General features: G+C 47.6%; 1 protein-coding gene across 2 annotated transcripts in view; it reads right to left on the bottom strand.

Annotated features, from left to right (window-relative positions):
- ANKRD33B (ankyrin repeat domain 33B) overlaps nt 1–21,379 on the bottom strand; it is an 83,581-nt gene that overhangs the window by 35,343 nt on the left and 26,859 nt on the right. For both annotated transcript variants that reach the window (XM_019450784.2, XM_053906880.1), the window contains exon 2: nt 813–942. In XM_019450784.2, the coding sequence (XP_019306329.2) occupies nt 813–942 (130 nt within the window). The remainder of the gene's footprint in view (nt 1–812; nt 943–21,379) is intronic.

Below are 21,379 nucleotides of genomic sequence, written 5' to 3'. Positions count from 1 at the left end.
CTCAGCAGGAAGCGGCTTCTTTGCGACTGACAGCCTGACTGACGAAAGAGATTACTCTCGGAAGCCAAGAGTTTGGCTCTTGGCCACAAAGTGGCCACAAAGTGGTCAAGTGACAAACCCACTCAAGGCCACAGTTACAAATGACGCGTGGTTCTGAAGGGATGAGCACAGCTTTGCGTCTGTCTCCCACAAATGATGCTAGAAGAGGACAGCCACAAGGCACTTGGCGGTGTGGGCAGAAGTGCCACTCCTGGCAATGACCGTCTTGGGCCAGAGGACACTCAGTGGGACGCACACCTGCCGAGCTGTCTCCCCAACAGTCCTGCCTCGTTGCCCTGACACACCCTCAGCAGGCAGCTCCTGGCTCGTCTTCACGCTGCAGGCAAGTGTCAGGTGACCTTGTAAATACGCCGATTTGATACAGTAACTCTCACTTGTGTCTCCTTCAGCTAGGAGTCCACCAGCCTCTCCCGGCCCCCAGCTCCAAGCACCGGGTGGGGCGCGAGGCTCTAGGTGAAGGATGACAAGGCCGGGTGGCCGGTGCAGCGTCACGTTCGGGCGTCAGGGTGAGGTCCGCCCAATGCTGAGCTCTGCACAAGTAAACTCTGCATCGTCCCGAATGCACTACGATGATGTGTTTGCATACCGAGCAGCAGTTTCTCGTACCTCTTACTCGGAAAACGGATTTCTGATCAATTCCCGTCTTTACAATAATCTCACAAGCTGAGTTCATGTGCGGGGGCCCCCCTCAACCCCACCACCGGGTAGCTGCTCCCCAGCCTCGGCTCTGGGAGGGAAGAGCTGGGTCTTACCTGCCTGCGCAGCCGTGATTAGGGCCGTGTTCCCCTCGCTGTCCTGCCAGTTGACGTCAACGTGGGGGCACTCTGCTAAGACCACAACAGTATCCACAAAGCCGTGGTAGCAGGCGACAATAAGGCCGGTCTAGAAGTGAAGAGGGAAGCGGGTCAGAGGGGCAGAGCCCAAGCATCACCCCTGCAGGCCCCGTGTGCGTGTACCGTCCCCTGGGGGCAGGGAGGGGGTTGCTGGGTGAGCATTGGTGGGAACAGAGAACCCTGAGTCCAGGTTCTGGGTGGCAGTTTAGAACAAGCCAGCCATGTTCTCGTCCTCCAGCGTTAATATCGAGTGCTGACCATGAGGGAGGCACAGTGCCTGGAAAACACCAGCGACCCAAGACTCCTGCCCTACGTGGTTGGCCTTCTAGTGGGAGGAAAAACAGCAAACTCTACACCTAACATACGGGTAATGACGGTTAGAAGGTAGATCAGGGTAAGAGAGGCTGTGAGTGCAGGGGGGACGTGGCTCAGTCTCAGGTAGGATGCTCAGAGGTCGGGGGCGGGGCCTCCCTGGGAAGACGTCATTGGACACAGACGGGAAGGAGGTGAGGGAAGGGGGCCGTGGAGGGGGAACATCCAGCTGGGAGGCCCGCAGGCTGGAGCAGTGAGAACCAGAAGGAGGAAGTCAAGGACGCATCAGGACCACAGAGGCCACCGCACAAGTGCTCAGACCGAGTACCAGCATCCCGGCCGGCCGCTGGATGGAGAACACTAGGAGACCAGAGTGGAAGCGGGGAGACCAGTTGGGAGGGGGTGTGTAATAAAAATTAAATGATTTGGCTTTTGTCCCCAGTTCCTGGTGCACAGCTCTTAAAACCCTCAGAAACGACTGTTTCTTACACGCAGAAGAGATGACGCACATCGGGGACAGGGCGCTGGTAGCTTCAAAATGGGGGCCAGTCTCTAGAAAGACCACCCACCATGTACGTTGGAGGTCAGATCTCGCCGCTGCTCTGCATCACCCAACCCTACCTCTGTGGTCACCGGCAGCCAATGACTGGACGGCTAGAGCAAACCATGTCTGCTTAACGTAAGTTTCATAAAAACTCCTGAACGACAGGGTTTGGGGAGCTTCCGGGTGGGTGGACACATCGAGGGGCTGGGGTGCTGGGTGGGTGGCACACCAGGAAGGGCATGCGATCGCTACACCCTTTCCCACACCCTGCCCTGAGCACCTCTTCCATTCGGCTGTTTCCGACTTTCACCCTTTATGATAAGCCAGGGATAGTCGGTCAAGGGCCTTCCTGAGTTCTGGGAGTTATTCCAGCAAATTATCGAACATGAAGGTGGAGGGCGGGGGAATCCCCAAATTTTATAGCCCGTGGGTGGACACCGGAGTCTGAAAGTGGGGGCAGTCTTGTGGGCCTGCGCCCAAAACCTGTGGGGTCTGTGCTAACTCTGTGTCAGAATTAATTGTTGGAGACCCTGTGGGGGTCAGAGAGCTGGAGAACTGGGATGGAGAAACAACATAGATCTGGTGTCAGAAAAAAAGACGTCCCAGGGGATTCCCGCGCATGCTGGGCAAGCGGTGACGGCGGTCATCCGTGAGCCAGGAAGCATGCCCCCACCAGAACCCGGCCGTGCCGGCACCCTGGTCTCAGATGGCCAAGGCTCCGGAACCGTGAGAAACAACTTCCCGCTGTTGACAAGCCATCCACTTTACAGTGTTTTGCTACAGCAGCAGCTGAGCTGAGCTGACCCAACGCTTCGTAACAAAGGAAAACGATCGAAGGCTCCTCACACACGTGGATTCAGCGGCATGTGCAAAAACTCAGCCCAGGGAAAGACATGTCAATCCGGAGTTAATGATCGCATGATCTGAGCCCCGCCAGCCACACACAACCACCCCACGGGGGATGCAGAGCTTAAGTTTGGAGCCACTCCACGGTGACCCGGCTCTACTGTTGCCAGACTTTTAACAAGAATGCAATTTTTCACGGAACAAGGAGAAGGCATGGGCGCTCCCACCTGCTTATCTCAGTAAGGTCTTAGTTGCTGTCCCAAAAGAGAAGAGCGAATCACAAATGTTACAATCTTTCGTCTTGGAGCCTACCACAGATTTTTTAAATACTGACACCCGTTCTACAATGCCAGGATCTCTATAATGTTGGGACTATAAGAAAGGCTATTTAATATGCCCCGGCTTCTACGTTCTTTGCACTAAGTCATTCTGTCTACAGAGTGAAATGTTTCACAGTAATTTTAAAGAGAAGACAGAGCCTGGGTGGCTCAGTCGGTTAAGCATCTGACTTCGGTTCAGGTCATGATCTCACGGTTTGTGAGTTCGAGCCCCGCATCGGGCTCTGTGTTGACAGCTCGGAGCCTGGAGCCTGCTTCAGATTCTATGTCTCATTCTTTCTCTCTCCCTTCCTCGCTCTCTCTCTCTGTCTCTCTCTCTCTCTCTCTCTCAAAAATAAATATTACTCTGTCTCTCTCTCCCTCTCTCCCCGTCTCTCTCTCAAAAATAAATAAACATTAAAGAAAAATTTAAAGAGAAGAGAGCACAAGTGATCCCAGGCTTACAAGCTGCTAAAGCTTTCAGCTTCTCTGATAACTAGAGTTCACTGCCACCAACATCCACATCCTCCCACCCACCTTGTCAGCTCGCTGCTGCATAAAGGGTCTGGAAAACTTGTGACTCCATTTGGCAAGTGCCAAAATCTCATTTTGAACTTCTTTGGATGGAGGTATTTCTCAAGTGGTCTACAATTTGCAGACTTATAAACAAGGCATGCTGGACACAATGTAACCTCTTCCTTTCTACATGATTACACAAGAGGCTCACATTTATTACAGAAAAAAAATCTGAAAACAGAGAAGAAAAAAATTACCCAGACATACACAATCTTACATACACACACACACACACACACACACACACACACACACACACATTTTTCTATGCCAAAATAGGATTATCTGCTATTATGTTTCAATGAGGAATATATGAGCAACATCTTTTCAAATCAATAAAAACACTCCGTGTCAACATCTCCAGCAGACACGGAACATTATATTCTAGAACACAGCATAGTAGTATCTAGTATACAATAGCCATTATATATCTACAATAGTATCTACTATATAATAACTATTCATAGTTATTTAATGAATCCTCACTCCTAGATACTGAGATTGATTCCTATTTCTCGCTATTATGAGTAAAATTTGCAATGGAAGTCCCCCGAACCACACCTTCATGCATCTCATTCCTTATGGTCTCAGGAGACATTCTCAGAAGTAGTATTTCTGGACTGTAGTAAAGAGGTATCTTGAAAGCTTTCAACACATATTGAAAACCTGCCCTTCAGAAATATCCCAAAGGGTGTTCACCTTGGCAGTCTGGCCATCCAATGGTTACCTCAGGACTCTGGGTTAAAAGGAGGAATTTCCATCGGCAGATAACAAAGCAATGAATGTTCTCCAGTGCTCCTGTGCACCTGCCTCTTGGTTCAGCTCTCTCTTTTGAGATGCTCACCTCCATTCCTTGTTACCACAACCACTGGGAGGGTCCACTCTGGAACCACAGCTCCTTCCAGCCACCTAATGTAAGACTTCCCAAAACGTGCAGCACGCTGCTGCTGGCAGTAGCCTTGGAAATCTTGGCACGACCTTAGGTCAAAAATGAAGAGTATCAGGGGGAAAAATAGACCACTAACTTGGAAGGCTCAGGATAAAATGGTATCAGAAACAGAAGGGATATATCTAGTCTCCCAACAGAGACTGACTTACATTACTATTAAAAACAACTGGCTTTGTTCCCTGCCCCCTGGGAGTCTATCCCCTAAGTCTGATATTTCTCTGTGTAAGATTAGTGTTTAACTGCAGGTTAAACTCGGTTTAAACTGGGACCCCTTGGTGCCCCTTGACAGGAACATTGGAGGTATAGTCCTTGGCCACCTCAGACCATGGTTTCCCAAGACCAACCGGAACAAAAGTCTCATCACAAAGGCAAATAAATATTGGAGCACCTGGGTGGCTCAGTCGATGGAGCATCCGACTTCGGCTCAGGTCATGATCTCACAGTTCGTGAGTTCGAGCCCCGCGTCAGGCTCTGTGCTGACAGCTCAGAGCCTGGAGCTTGCTTCGGATTCCGTGTCTCCCTCTCTCTCTGCCCCTCCCCAGTTCACTCTCTCTCTCTCTCTCTCTCTCAAAAATAAATAAACATTTTTTTTAAGGCAGATAAATATTAACCACTTGCTCTAATGACAGAAGCCCATTTGTGGATGGTTCCTAAAGCCACATATAGGATTTTTTTTAAATTATAAGCAAACTGTCCATGAGAATAAAATAATATTATTAAGAAAAAAAATAAGTAAACTACCTACAAGTGGAAGTTCCCATTTGGACATCAGCAGGAAATTCTAGTCCCTCCAAATAGAAGCTTAATTTTGAAGCCAACACACCACAGAAAAGTTGGAAGAACAACAACAAAATGGGTTGAGATGCTTCAGCTTAAAAATTGCAAGGGTTGGTACATGGAAAAAAAAACAAATAAACAAATGCAGACCCCATTCCTTGCAGGAAGAAAGGAGGATCTAACACCAGGATATTAGCAGCATCATTTATTATGTTGACAAATAAAGAGGGGGAGGCAGGAAGAAGAAAGGTGATCAACACACACACACAAACATCCAGAAAATGCACAGGAAACATCTAGATGAATTACACCAATGTATTAATGCCCTCTGTAGAAGGAATGGGAATAGAGTGCATGTGATGGTTAAGTTGATGTGTCACAAATTTACATTGTATCCAGGTATCTGGTCAAACATTATTCTAGGTATTTCTGTGGAGGAGGTTTTTTGTTTTTTGGGGTTTTTCATTTGTTTCTTTGTTTTTAATGAGACTAACATTTAAACACACAAATATACACACATCTACATAGTTATATGTAATTGTTATATAATTATATATAGCTAAATAGATATATATCTGTGTGTGTGTGTGTGTGTGTATCTAGCTATATAAATACATATAGAGAGACATGCATAGATATATAGAGATCTCCAGGTACACAGAGAGATTCTGTTGGTCTGTTTCTCTGGAGACTCCAGAATAATTCAAGGTAGGTGTGGGAAAGGAACACTTTGAAAGAACTGCTTCTTATTCTTTTTATTCTTTATTTTTCTGCACAGTTCACATTCTTTGTTTTATTTTGTTTACATTTATTCTTTATTTACTTTTAAGAGAGAAAGAGAGCACGAGCAGGGGAGGGACAGAGAGAGAAGGAGACAGAGAATCCCAAGTAGGCTCTGTGCTGTCAGCACAGAGCCCGATGCTGGGCTCAAACCCACAAACCGTGAGGTCGTGACCTGAGCCAAAATCAAGAGTTGAACATTTAACATTTAACCAACTGAGCCACCCAGACACCCCCCCCCCTCTTTTTTGTTATGTTTGTACAGCTCACATTCTTTAAAACAAAGTTGTATTTGTGAGGAACTTACACGATTTTAATTCACAATGAAAAACAAGTACAAGTAACGATGTTTACATTCATAACATTCTCATTAGGAAATACAGTTTTATAACCACCACTGTAAACAGTCAAGGAAAGAACCATCTGTGAGGAGGAGAGGAGGGGCAGCGGGCAGACGAAGCAGGAGATGACAAACAGCCAAGTGAAGAGACCGGGACACCAAGAAGCCCATAGAAATCCCACAGCCGTATGGTACAAAAGTAGGTACAGTAATTATCCTGATCATCCAGAGGGAAAAGGTTATTGCCCATGTTCTGATGCAAGAACAAAATTCCATCATTCATAGTACAACCGTTTAAAGTTTGGTACCAAGAGAATTAGCTAGAGTTACTCGAAAACCCATGTCTATAAAACACCTCTCTCCGTTCTCTACCACGATACCACCGACAGGAAGCAGGAAATGTTTATGCAGCTTTAGGAAAAAACTTAAGAAACTCAGTCGTCTAAAGATATGCTGTTATTTCTAGAAGATGCCATGAGTTACGGCTAGCATGGGTGTGATTCGTTGGGCATACTGTGTTTGGCACAGTTTCAACAATCTTATTTATGATTAATGGGCGCCATGATGAAAAAGTAAATCCCAGGATGGGAATTTGATCTACGTCGGTCACTGCCATGTCCTCAGCTCTAAGAACGATGCCGAGCTGTTACGTACTTGTTGAACAAATAAATGAATACTAGGAATTTTAGTGAACAGCTTCTTCCCAGAGGGTAAATGGATGCGGCCTTTGTGCTACCACATTTTGATGGCAAGGGCATGGCCAGGACCCTCTGGACAGCGGGCAGTGTCTGCCATCAGCTTTCTGCTGCTCCCACCTTGGCCCATGCCCTTGCACGCGCGCTTGGAAGGCAAAAAAATCCAGCAACTACGATCACCCTCACATTGCCTGAGCCTGCAGGCTTTAAATATTTCTCACCGAACTATCACTTTGTAAAACGTTGCTTTTGTGTTTCGCACCTCATAAAACATTTGCAGCTTCGGGGAGGAGATGTTTCACTCTAAGAAGCGGTTCCTGCTCCCTTGAGACATGCTCGCAATTGGGATGGCTGATTAGGCCAAGGGAGCAGTTGGGGGATGGTCAGGAAAATCCATACTCTCGGGGAAGCACTGTTTGCACGCCTGGAAGTCTGTCACACAGACGTTAATAAAACAGATGCTAGGCTGGCCGTCTAGAACTAAAATCACATGGGGCGCCTGGGTGGCTCAGTCGGTTAAGCGTCCGTCTTCGGCTCAGGTCTTGATCTCACGGCTCGTGAGTTCAAGCCCCGCGTCGGGCTCTGTGCTGACAGCTCAGAGCCTGGAGCCTGTTTCAGATTCTGTGTCTCCCTCTCTCTCTGCCCCTCCCCTGTTCATGCTCTGTCTCTCTCTGTCTCAAAAGTAAATAAACGTTAAAGAAAAATTAAAAAAAAAAAAATCACAGCAAAGTGTCCCTTTGTTAACGTCCAAGATGATGTGAATTAAAATCAAGGGCCTAAGAATAGCCCACTGCAGGGTGGAGGTGGGAATCCAGGATAAAAATAAATCAGACCACTGGCTGCAGCAAAGACAATGGCCCGAGAAAAGAGAGGTCCCTGCGAGGGACGGGTTCCTGGTTCAGCCCCACACAGTAGAGCAGGCACACTCGGACCTGTGCAAGGAAGACTGACACAGACAGTCTACTCTGAGAGTCCTGTGAAAACACCTCCTTCCCATCTAATTAACCTATTCTCTCAACGAGGTTCCCAAAGGAAGGGGCTGGGTATTCTATAAAAGTCTTCCCCTGACACCAGTCCATTATTTCCATATATTATGGAGAGAAGGTGAGTGATGAAGCGACAAGCCCAGCCCCACAGGCAGGAATGCTTTCCACACCCGGAACACGGAAGGGAGATGGGAGAGGTCTGTGCACCTGCACGGCAGGGAATCCTTGACCTGAGCCATCTTGTAGAGACGCCCGATGGTGCATGTCAAATGGTACAGCTCCTCTTAAATTCTTCATTAAACTAAGAAACGAGTGTGGCTCGAGGCAAACCCTGCCCGCCTGTGTTAGGGGAGTTGCATCAACTCAACCGCCCAGGCAGCAAACTTCCTCTCTGAAGTGTCTCCCCAAGAATGCACGTTAGCGTGCAATTTCTAAGATACAACATCTATTTTCCTTTAAAGACACACACTTGTAAGACTTCCTAGGTGTGATTTTTCAGTATCTGGAGCCGGATCACTTCCTCCGATGTGTTGTCAGAAGTTTGGAGGGTAAAGAGATGTCCAGGTCTGGTGGAAAGGGGTTGGGGGTGACCACCTGGCCAGCAGGCAGGTCCCAAGGGCACCTCCCACTGCAGTATGTAAGCCCAGCACCTCTCAGAAGGCAGTTCACAGGAACGAGCACCATGGAACATTCCGTGTACAGCGCGTGCAAACACACGCTTCCTGAGGGCCTACTTGTGTCAGGCACAGTTCAGCGCTGGGGGACGCAAGGGAACCAGGCAGAAATCAGCATAGCCCCTGACAATCCACTTGTGCACAGACAGCCCCTACACCCAGCAGCAATCTCCGGGATGTATGCAAGAGTGTTCCTTGTAGACTAATTCCAAATACTGAGAAAAGTAAAGTAGAAAGTCAGTAATGTAACAAACACCCTTGTCACTCAGCTACATTAACAAAGGCTAAGATTCTGTCATAATGGCTTCACATTCCTGTGAGAAGTCAACATTCCAGAAGGAGCTGACATTCCTTTTGTATCCTTCCTCCCCAGAGGCAACCAGTTTCTGCGCTGATATGTATCCTGACTTGCCTTTTGAATTTTTATTACCAATGCATGTGTCCATAAGCAATAGGTTAAATATAGAGTTGTTAGTTTGTATTTTAAATATTTACAGAAAAGTCGTATTTCCATGGATATACGAGCACGCACCCTGATTTCCTCGGCGCTAGATGTGAGATGTATCATCTTCAAACACGGGTCTCTCGCCGGTCATTTATACCCCCAAACTGGCAGACGTTTCAAGTGGTTCCAAAGTTCCTCAACTGTAAATATGGAGCACTGAGTGAAAACCTTGGCCTGTATCTCCTCATGCACACCAGCCAGAGCTCTACCTTGGAATCGGCATCTAGAAGTCAGGGTTTCTCGACTACAGCACCACTTATATTCAGGCCCTGTAGCCGTGTATTGTGAGAGGTGAGCCATGCACTGAAGGATGTTGAACTGCATCCCTGGCCGCTACTCACTAAATGCCAGTAGCACCCTTCACCCCCAATCAATGACAACCCAAAATGTCTCCAGACATTGCCAAATACCCCCCCAGCCCGGGGAGGGGAGGGCAAAATCATCCCCAGGCAAGAAATACCTATATACATAGACTACATGGGGGCAGAATCTGCCACAATCCTCCCCAAAGTGGTTGTAATGACTTAAATGCCGCCACCGGTATATCCAAGTTCATTCTTCACCAATATCTTCATTCTCACCAATATCCAATACTGTAAGCGATACCAACTTTTCTTTTTTCTTTTTCTTTTTTTTTAAGTTTACTTATTTATTTTGAAAGGGGGGAGGGGAAGGGGCAGAGAGAGAGAGGGACAGAAAAATACCAAGCAGGCTCCATGATGCCAGCGTAGAGCCCGATATGGGGCTCGAACTCACGAACCATGAGATCAAGACCTGAGCTAAAACCAAGAGTCGGGTGGTCAGCTGAATGAGTCACCCAGGTTCCCCCCAACTTTTCTTCTTCACCAATTTTAGCTTGGGTTCCCAACTGCCAGATTGAAGGTCTTCCACACGTTTATTGGTCATCTGCTTTTCCTCTCCAGTGAAGGACTGATTTACACTCTTGGCCATTTCCTACCGGCTTCTCTTCCTTATTGATCAGTCTGAGTTCTTTATAGATTCAGAGTCAGCACTGTCCAAGAGAAATATAACAGGAGCCACAAATATAAGCCACATATTAATTGTAAATGTCCTGGTGGCCACATTCAGAAAGGCAAAAAGAGACAGGGGCTATTCATCTTAAATATGCATTTTACTTAACCGAACATATCCCAAATACGTTATGCGTTTAACACATCATCAACATTAAAAATTTTGATGAGATACTAGTGAGACCTAAGTCTTGACGGGAAGCCCCGAGTCACACTGAAATTGCCAGAAATGAGCTTTTTGCTGCATCTCCTAGAAAGGGGCACAGGAAATTGTCGTTGACAGTTGTTGACTCAACATTGTCAGCGCTATCAATAATAAAGTGAAAGCACTGAGAGTCCAGCAGAAAAACGAGTGGTTGGAAGCTTGCCACCTAGGGTGTTTTGCTGTCCCAAGTAACCTTCAGCATTCCTCAAAATGTCCTGATGGGGGCGCCTGGGTGGCTCAGTCAGTTGAGCGTCCGACTTCGGCTCGGGTCCTGATCTCGCGGTCCGTGAGTTCGAGCCCCGCGTCGGGCTCTGTGTGGACAGCTCGGAGCCTGGAGCCTGCTTGGGATTCTGTGTCTCCCTTCCTCCCTGCTCCTCCCCTGTTTGCACTCTGTCTCTCTCTCCCCCAAAATAAACAAACATTACAAAAATAAAATAAAAACATAAAACGCCCAGATGGGCATCTTTCATCCTCTTTTCCTGTCATCTACATGTGGAAGGCCCACACTCACCCACGTGTGGGTGACAGTCCATGAGGGAATTGGTAAGGTACACAATAAAACCTTGAAAAACAAAACAAAACACAAAACCAGGGCAATCCAGTTGTGGGAGTCCCTGGAGCTGTCCCCACACTGTCTCCTCGTCTTGCCAGAACCATTTTGGTAGAACTGCACGTACCCATGGTTCTAGAAGTCCGACTCAACCGATCTTGCTTTAGGTAACAAGGCGTAAGTGAAATGCATTTGTTACTTCCAGACAGAAGTTTCAGGACACAGGGCATCAGGGGCCACATTCCCTTTTTTGTGTGTTGACGCTCCCTGAAATTCAGAGACGGGACGTCTCTCAGCCTGGGCCTGGGCGAGGGCTTGGAGAGCCGAGTCCGCCGCCACCTCCAGCCAACCCAGAAGAGCACGAATGAGCGAATGAGAGGCGAATCTTTGTTATTTTAATTTTTTTAACGTTTATTTTTTTGAGAGACAGAGAGCCCGCGCCTGCGAGTGTGAGGGGGGGGAAGGGCAGAGAGAGGGAGACACAGAACTCGAAGCAGGCTGAGAGCACAGAGCCCAACACAGGGCTCGAACTCATGAACCGTGAGATCACGACCTGAGCTGAAGTCAGACACTTAGCCAACTGAGCCACCCGGGCGCCCCGAACCTTTGTTATTTTAAATCCCAGAGACTCGGGGTTGTTCTTTACCACAGCAAACACACCATACCCAAACATGACCTACAAACCCATGCACAGTGAACATGTCCACATGCACACTTATACACGTGTCAGTAGTTTTACTATTTATTTTTTCCTTGGGAAAAACCGTCCTTTATTGTCAGATTATGTCTTTGCTACTTGACTGGGTATAAGCCGTACTTTCACTTACAATATGATGGAGATAGAGTTTATGATGATATGTCTAATTTCTGTCTCAGCTTGCAGAATAAAAGCCGGGTAACTACGTCGTGTCACATGATCCAAAACCACTTACACAAGGCCCGTCCTCCCGCCTTTAACCACTGGTCCACGCGGTGCCATAAACGGTACCTGAGCGCCTGCGCGTGCCGCTACCGGGGCTTCTGACCTCTCACGCGGCCACACAAAGTCCCCAGGGCCGACCTTCGCCGCTACCCTGACTCAGTTCGCCATGCCTCCAAGCCTTTGCACCTGCGGTGGCCTCCGCCTGGGACACCTTCCTCCCGCTCACAGCCACCGTCGCCTGGTCTCCCAGGCACACGTCCGATCCTCTGCCCGTCTTGGGCCAGCCCCCCCCACACCCATCTGCTAGCGCTCTCACTGGGCTGCCTGGCACACAGCACTCCCCACCGGAAGCGAGCTCCAAGCCGAGAAGCACAGCATCCTTCTGACTCTGTTCCCCCCGTGCCCGACGTCCGCAAGACACTCCGAAAGCATGTGTTGAATGAATGAAACGCCCCTGGATTGTTTCAGTACCTCCCAGCTCACATATGCTCAGGTGACTCTCAGCTGAGGCACTCCCACGTGGTGACAAGCTCCTGAGCTTTTTAACTTCCTAACGCATCCACGCAAGGAAATTACCTGAGGTCCCAGGGAACCTCAAAGAACGCAGTTCCCTTTAGAGTGGTAAATAGCACTCTAGGCCGATGCCGCCACATCTGGAGCTGAGTCACCCAGCCGTGAAAGCAACAGCCGAACGCAAAGAAGTCGAAAGCAGGTTCAAGAATTCCACCGTGAGGGACTCACTTCAAGGGCAACAACGGTCTGTCAGGAGCTCTGCATAAAGATCTGTAACTACAAAAGCCTGAAAACGACCCAAATCCACATCAAGGGATGATGGGCTAATTTGACACGGGCTGTGGGACACTCTGTCGCCCCCAACAGGAATGAGGTTGGAATGCAGGAGCCTCAAGGGAAGGCACGGGTGAAAAGTAACAGTAAGCACGGGTCAGGACAGGGCATGTGATACAACCTCTTCCGGGGGGTCCTGCTAAAACGTGGACGTGACTCCTGGAATGTCTATGTTCATTAAAGATCTTTTATTTTGGGGGCGCCTGGGTGGCTCAGTCAGTTGAGCGTCCGACTTTGGCTCAGGTCATGATCTAAAGGCTCGTGAGTTCGAGCCCCGCATCAGGCTCTGTGTTCTGATTGGTTTAGGTTCAACCCTGGCCACTCAGAAGGCGGTTCCGGGACCAGCAGCAGCATCCGGATGGCCGGTCAGGACCGCAGAACCTTAGGCACCAGTCCAGACCTGGTGAATCAGAGCGCGCATTTCACAACCCCCAGCTGGGCCATAGGACAAAAAGTGTGAGGCGTCCTGCAAGCAGCACGCGGCTCTCAGATGGACATGATGATGGCCGTCACTGCACCTGGGAACCCAAGGTACAGACTTCGGTCACCCCTCTTGGGTGGCCGGAAATATAGCTCAGCTTGCTTTTCCCGTGCATTTTTGTTTCGATTGATTTTATTTTATTCTGATTTCCCGTTAATTTTTATCTTATTTTTTAATTCAACTTTCATGGATCTGATTCTGATTTTCCCTCCTCCTGGCCCAGGTGCCTCCAGCATCTTCTCACACGCCAACTAATTGATCCTGCCTGCCCCCCCCCCCCCCTCCGCCCCGGTCCTTGATCCTTCACTCTGAGCCATCCCTGGTCACAGGCTGAGATGGAGGGGTCACAGACAGAAGCTGAGATTGCAAGATTTTATGGTTTCTGTTTGCCTTATAGATCTAGGGGCACGAGACCTACGATGGTGTAACGAAAAACAAATCCAGTAGGTCACCGTGCTTTCAGAACACTCTTTCGTCGACCCGTGAGTATTTGGTCACCATCCGACAAGCTTATACTAATGATCGCATATGCCTGGCTGGGTGTTGAGAAGGCAAAGGTGAACTCTGAAATCAGACAGTCCTTCCCCAAGGGGACAGCCAGTCTAGGGACGCATACAGGGAAGTAAACAACAGTTCTGGGGCCTGCCCAGTGGGCTGCAAGAGGACAAGGGACCAGAACCAGTTGGGGGAAGGACGTTAGCATCCCCCTGGCTGAGCCAAACAAAGGCAGGGGGCCCAGTGGTGCCAGGGAGGGTGGGGAAGATGTCCCAAGTGCTGGACAAGCATGTGCAAAAGGCTGGGGGCTGACAGCACCTGGGGCATTTGGGAAATCATGAAGGGCTGGCGTAGAGGGCCAAAGAGCCAGAGTCGTGTCCGAAGCTAGGGAGAACCAAGCAAGGTCTGAGGCAGGGAGCATCAGGAACAGATGTGCCTCCCGAAAACCTACCTCTCAGGTGAGAGGTAGGGTGGAAGAGGAGAGCTTTGCCATTTTCTTCTATTTTCAAAATATTCGTTAAATATGTGCACCCCCCACCCCGACTTTTCAAACTGATTTGGCAACTCCTTCATGATCTAAGATGTAATTGAAACTGACATCTGTCTGTCTGACTCATATCTGTCAGGGCTGCTGGCTTCAACAGAACATTCCGGGCTCTGGGAGGCCTGTTCTCCAGGTGTTCATTAATGTCTTCTAACTTGACTTTTTTTTTTTTTAATGTAAAAATTCAAATTATAACCTTTTCCAAATGTGAAGGTTCTTGATATCATTAGTCATCAGGGAAATGCAAATCAAACCCACACTGAAACACCACCATACACCCACCAGAACGGCTAAAATTAAAAAGACAATACCAAATGCTGGTGAGGGTGCGGAACTCTCGTGTTCCCAGCAGGTGGGCGCGTAAAATGGAAAAGCCGTATTTGAAAACTGGCAGTTTCTAATAAAATTCACCACACGCCTACCTTATGACCTAGCAATTCCACTCACAGGTTTATTCCCGGGAGAAAGAAAGTCTATATCCACATAAAGACGTGCATAAGAATGTTTGGAGCAGTTTTATTCATAACAGCCAAAAATTGCAAACAACCCAAATATTCATCCTCAAAAGACTGGATAAGGAAACTGCTATACTCAAGTTTAGGAATACCACTCAGCAAAAAAGAACAAAATTCTGATACGTGCAACACCAGCAATAGGTCTCAAACACACTGCGTCCAATGAAATAACGTCAGATGTAACAAAATGCATGCTGTTTGATTCCATTTAATGAAACCCAAGGACAGGCAAAATTAATCGATGGCGATAAAAAAACAGTAAAGGGGATTTTTGGAAGGAGTAGGAGAGAACTTTTCAGGGTAATGGAAACATCCTACATCTCAATTGGGGTAATATTTATATGCATATATTTGTCAGAATTCACTCAGCTGTACCTTTAAGAGTTATGCATTTCTCTGTGTGTAAATTATATCTCATGAAGGACTGATGGCACAAAAAAAAAAAAAACTGAGCCAAAGATATACAAACGGCCAAAACCACAGTGAGATACCCCACATCTGCTAGGATGCCTATAATCAAGAAAAACAGAAAACATCAAGTATTGGCGAGGATGTGGGGAAACTGGACCCCGTGGGCACCACTGGTCGGAAGGTAAAATAGTGCCACACTGTGGAACAGTTTGGTGGCTCCTCGGAAAGCTAAACACGGGGTGACCACATGACCCAACAATTCTCCTCCTAGGGATGTACCGGAAGGAATTTAACGTAGGGACTCAACAGATCTTTGTACAGCCCTGTTCCTGGCGCCATGATTCACGAGAGCGACAAGAGGCGTCAACAGATGTGTCCGTCAACAGATGAGTGGATGAGAGAAATGCAGCCACGTACAATGGGGTACTATCTCTTTAAGTTAAGGAATGAAACTCTAGCACGTGCCGCAACACAGATGAACCGTGGAGGCATTATGCTGTGTGCAAGGAGCCAGGCGCAAAAAGACACTCTATGATTCCATCTATGTGCCATCTAGAAGAGGCAAACTCAGAAACAGAAAGTAGGTTACAGGCTCCCAGAACCAAGGCGGGGCGGGGGGGGGGGGGGACGGGGGGGAGGAGGTGAAGGAATGGGGAGTTATTGCTTCGTGGCTACAGGGTGCCTGTTCGGGGTGATAAAAATAGATGGCAGTGACACTTGCACAACAGTGTCAGAGTAAGTCATGCTACTGAACCGTGTGTAGGTTACAATGGCTAAAAGGGGAAATTCTATGTTATATATATATGTATATATATACCACACTATAAATATAAACATATATATATATATATATATATATATACACCACACTATATATGTGTATATATATATATACACCACACTATAAATAAGTAAATATATATATAGATATATATGTATATATACGACTAAATAAAGTCATAACTGGGTGCACCCAAAACCATTTACATCTATACTTTAAATGGACAAAGAATATGGTGTGTGTGTGTGTGTGTGTGTGTGTGTGTGTGTGTGTGTATACACGCATATATTGAATTTTACCTCCATAAAGCTGTTAAAAATGAGAAAAAGAAATAAAAGCAACTTTGAGATGCATACATAGCACGGACAGATCTCAAAACCATGATGTCGCAGGAAAGAAGCCAGGCACCAGGGCACGCACTGTGTGATTCCACCCAAGTCCCAGTGCTGGCTGAACTAACCCGTGGGGACAGAAATCTGAGCAGTGGTGGCCTCTGATGGGCGGGGGTTGAGTAGAAAATAGAGGAAATTCTATTTCAAGCTGGGGGACGAAGCACAGGTGCGTGAGTTTGTCAAAAATCACGCAGCTGTTCATTCCGAACTTGTGCACTTTACTGTATGTAAATTACAGCTCACTGAACCACTGTTACTATAAAATATGGTATTGACAGTGCTATGGAGGGCACGGGGAAAAGCAGGGTCAGAGGCGGGAATGCAATTAGAAACCTCCTGTCAGAAGGAGGCAGTGTCACCGAATAAGGGGGCAGCTTGGCAGAGGGTAAAGGAAGCAAAGCCAGAAGCTGTGGGGCAGGAGAACAAACATGTGGACGTGAGGCGAGAGGTAAGAGGTGATTGGCTTCTGACCTGGGCCCCTAAGAGAATATCAAAGTCATCTCTGTGCCCAGGAAAGAAAGACAGCAAGAAAACTCCAGTGCTCTTGGGAAACAAACGAAGGCCCAGAAACCTAACACCAACGAAAAGAAGAATCTCACAAACTTAAAAGATACATTCAGTTTGAGTCAAAAGGGTCACAGTGGAAAGCACAGTCAATTTTAAAGGGTATGTAAGTCATTTGTTGTTTTGTTTTGTTTTGTTTCTGGCTGGAGGGAGTCTGCCTGGCTTATGCGAAAAACAATATGTCCCCAAAGCACGTGCAAGACAGCACGTCCTCAAACTTTCCCCTGAGTCGGTGAATGGCGGTATCTTTTGTCCAAATAACAGCATTAGCAGAAGTGCCTCCCTCTTCGTTCATATCATCACATCTGCCTGTTCACTAAGAAAGAAAAAAAAAAAAAAAAAAAAAGGACAGAGATTTCCAGAGTCAAAATCATCCAGATGGCGGTGACTAAAAAAGATGGGACAAAAATGTCCAGTTGGGGTGCAGGGATGAGCCCAGAAAGACGCGTCGTAGGCAATGATGAATCTCTGAGGATCCGTTTCCTCTCTGGAGGGGCGCTCAGGGCCTCCCCCTACCACACCCTGCCTCCCCAGAGCCCACTTCTGAGAAGGCTCCCTTCACTCAGGCCTCTGAGCCATGACCCTTTCTCCCTCACCTGCCCGCTAACCACCTGTCCTGGATTGAACTGTGCCCCCCCCCCACCCCCAACCCCTGGTACCTGTGAATGTGACCTTATTTGGAAAGAGTCTTTGCAGACATACTCAAGTTAAGGATCTTGAGATGAGGTCGTCCTGGGGATGAGACACAGACACACAGGGAGGCCATGTGAAAACGGAGGCAGAGGGTAGAGTGGTACAGACACAAGCCAACAATGTCTGGGGCCACCAGACGCTGGAAGAGGCAGGAAGGACCCCTCCTAGGGTCTTCAGGGGGAGAACAAACCTGATGTCACCCTGATTTGGGATTTCTAGCCTTTGGAACCGTGAGAGGAAAAATTTCTGTTGTTTAAACCACCAACTTTGTGTTAATCTGTTACAACAGCCCGAGAAAGCTAATACATCAACACTCTAGCACCGCATCTGGCCTGTGTCCTCCAAGCGTCTCCCCCACCTGACCTTCCCCCTCCTTTCCTGCTCGGATACCACTCTTGGATAAGGCCCTCGCTCGTCCACGAAGGCAGCGAAAGCCCCCCTCCGGTCACCTGCCTCCTGGCTTGGCTCCCGTCCATCCTTCCCACTCATGTGTTCTGTTCTCCCTGCTTAGAAGGGTCCATTCCCGCAATTCCCAGTTGTCCTCAGGAGGAAAAGCCCGGGGCTGGCCCCCACCCCCATCCCTGGCCTGAGCAGGCATCGCGTCTGTCACACCCACTGCCAAAGTAACAGGAATTGTTTGGTGCATTTGCGAACATAAGATCCCACCGTGCCACACACCAAAATACTCGAAATGCAGGGCGACCTGCTTAGCTTTCATTCCTCCACCCACCAGCAACCTCAGCTTTTACTGAATGCCAAAATATGGCTGATTAGGCAAATGAACAGGACAAGGACTGTGCCAACAGAGCCTCGTGACACAAATGCCGTTCCTCCAAAAGAAACAATCTGGGCAACTGACGCCATCAGAGACCATCCCATACCAGTAACAGGGGACTCTAGGCTTCCCATTCGTTCCCTAAAACATCCAATCATCTAATTCCCTACAGGAATATCAGGAATGCAACGTATTCCTAAGCCCACGGGGAGATGGGACCGTGGCTCAGGCCACTGCTTGTACCACAGCCACCACAAGTCCCTTCGATTCTCAGGTCTGTTATGTAGAGTCACGGGTGCCTCTCGGTCTTTCCCAAATCAGCAGCCAATCGTTGGCTGACCGAATGCTCCAAACATCCAACTGCAGAAGGTTATTGTCGTTGTTTTAGCAGGCCTTATTTCTTAAAGTGGTTTCAGGTTCACAGCAAAACTGAATGGAAGACTAGGGGCTTCTTCACCTGCGAAGTTTTAATGCCTCAAATCACGTCCAGCACAATTTGTTACACTCACATATATCAACAGTGGAGCCATTTGAGCTAAGACCCGTTATTTTTTTTTAAGAACTTACTTACTGGGTTAATAGCTAAAGCTTTACAAAAAGCAAAGGGGGCATCTGGGTCACTCAGTCGGTTGAGCACCAACTTCTTGATTTCAGCTCTGGTCATGATCTCACAGTTCATGGGATCGAGCCCCATGTCGGACTCTGCACGGATAGCATGGAGCCTGCTTGACATTCTCTCTCTCCCTCTCCCCCACTTGTGCACTGTCTATCTAAAGTAAAATTTTATTTTAAAAATTAAAGGGGCGCCCAGGTGGCTGGGTCAGTTAAGCGGCCAACTTTAGCTCAGGTTGTGATCTCGCGGTTTGTGAGTTCGAGCCCCATGTTGGGCTCTGTGCTGACAGCTCAGAGCCTGGAGCCTGCTTCGGATTCTGTGTCTCCCTCTCTCTCTGCCCCTCCCCTGCTTGCACTCTCTCTCTCTCTCTCTCACTCAAAAATAATAAACATTAAAAAAAATTTAATAAAAATTTTAAAAAGCCAAAAGGAAATATAGAGTAAACATATGCCATAATGCTTAAAAATGTGTTACTGCGTAGAAAAGGAAAGGTGGGCCAGCACACTGGCTGATTGTTCAACTGATGGCAGCCATCTGGTTAGAGTGATATGAAAGTTATTGTTTTCAAGCGCTGGAATCAAAGAACAGACAAAGTCGAGATAGACACAGGCATAATTACAGAGCAGAGAAAATGATGTTCATCTTGTCCGTGAAAACATAATGAGAACAAAAATGAGAGGAGGGTGTGGGGAGAGGAAGGAGGGAAAGGTGAGGAATGCTCTTCTCTAACACAGAAGCCCAGAAATATTGACCACAACTATGGAAAAGAAATCAAGGTTGAAATACAATATATAGTGTAGTGTAGGCACCCAATGATTGGCTTATACAATTGTAAGTGCCTGACATTAAGTCTTGATTCTTGAGGCCTCCATTTCAGAGACCTCCGTCTTGAATGAACAGACACGGGGCCAGTTATTCAACTAGATAAGGGGCCAGGCAGCCCCACCCCTGACGCTCCCCTTTCTAGAAAGCCCTGGGTGACCTACATACCTCACGGTGGACTGATGGACTGCTTGCTTTCCTCTTCCCGCACGTTAATTCCCACTTTAGGTTTTGAATTCACCAGTTCACCCTAGGCTCCACCCTCAACCCCAATAAAGGCAGAACCCCAGGCTCCTGAGTGTTCTCCCTCCCCGCCTCTCTCTCTCCTTCTCTCTCCCTTCCTTCCGTCCCTCCCTCCCCCCAACCAGTCCCATGACCTCAGACAGGCTGTGTATCCTCCAGATCTGTCAGTAATAAACCTTGTTTTTTCAGTTTCCTGATGATTATTGCTGAGGGCATCTTGCAATCCTAAAGAGAACCACAAGGACCGATCCAACCACAACATGGGCTCTGGTTGGGGAAATGCCCAGGTGAGTGCCCCAAGCTGTTCTAGCTGGTAGAGTCACCTCTGATAGGCTGAGAACACAAAACCACTAGGGACTAGAATAAACATGAAATACTGATTGGACAGGGCAGGGAAGTAGTCTTGTCAGCATCCATCCGTCATTGCAGGAGTCATTAGTATTGTCCCAAATGGATCAATCAAGACACCCATTATGAGCAAACTGTCCATCAGCCAGCAGGTGACCGCCAGAAGAAAGTGGGAATGATTCAAAGTGACCCCTTCTGGAAAGCAGACAGAGAAGAAAAGGTCTGGGGTGCATTCAGTACAAGCTCACCAGCAAGAATCTATCTTCTAGCATATAAGCAGGTGCACTACTTTAAAAAAAAAAAATGGGTGAAGGGGGTTAAAAGGTACAAGCTTCCAGTTATAAAATGAGCCAGGGGGATGTCATATCCAACATGGTGACTATAGTCAATGATATCCTGTTGCATTATTCGAAAGTTGTAAGTTGTTAAGAGTAGATTTCAAAAGTTCTCATCACAAGAGAAAAAGCTGTTAACTCTCGTGATGGATGATGGTGATGATGGATGTTGACTGCAGTTATTATAGTGATCACTTTGCAATACATGTAAATATCAAATCATTACACTGCACACCTAAAACTAACATAATATGACATGTCAGTTATATCTCCATTTAAGAAAAAAAACAGGAGGAAGAGAATAGAATACTAACAAGAATTAAAAAGTACATTAATAGGGGCACCTGGGTGGCTCAGTCGGTTGAGCGTCCGACTTTGACTCAGGTCATGAACTCGTGGTCAGTGGGTTCGAGCCCTGTGTTGGGCTCTGTGCTGACAGCTCAGAGCCTGGAGCCTGCTTTTGATTCTGTGTCTCCCTCTCTCTTTGCCCCTCGCAGCTCACCCTCTGTCTCTCTCTGTCTCTCAAAAATAAATAAACGTTAAAAAAAAAAAAAAAGGTACATTAATGGGAACAAATAGAACAGATGGCACAGAATAAGATTCTTGTCTTTAAAGGCCG

This window comes from Panthera pardus, unplaced genomic scaffold, assembly GCF_024362965.1.
Source record: "Panthera pardus isolate Hobbes unplaced genomic scaffold, ASM2436296v1 HiC_scaffold_2, whole genome shotgun sequence".
Lineage (NCBI taxonomy): Eukaryota > Metazoa > Chordata > Mammalia > Carnivora > Felidae > Panthera > Panthera pardus.
This window is presented reverse-complemented; position numbering and strand designations above follow the sequence as displayed.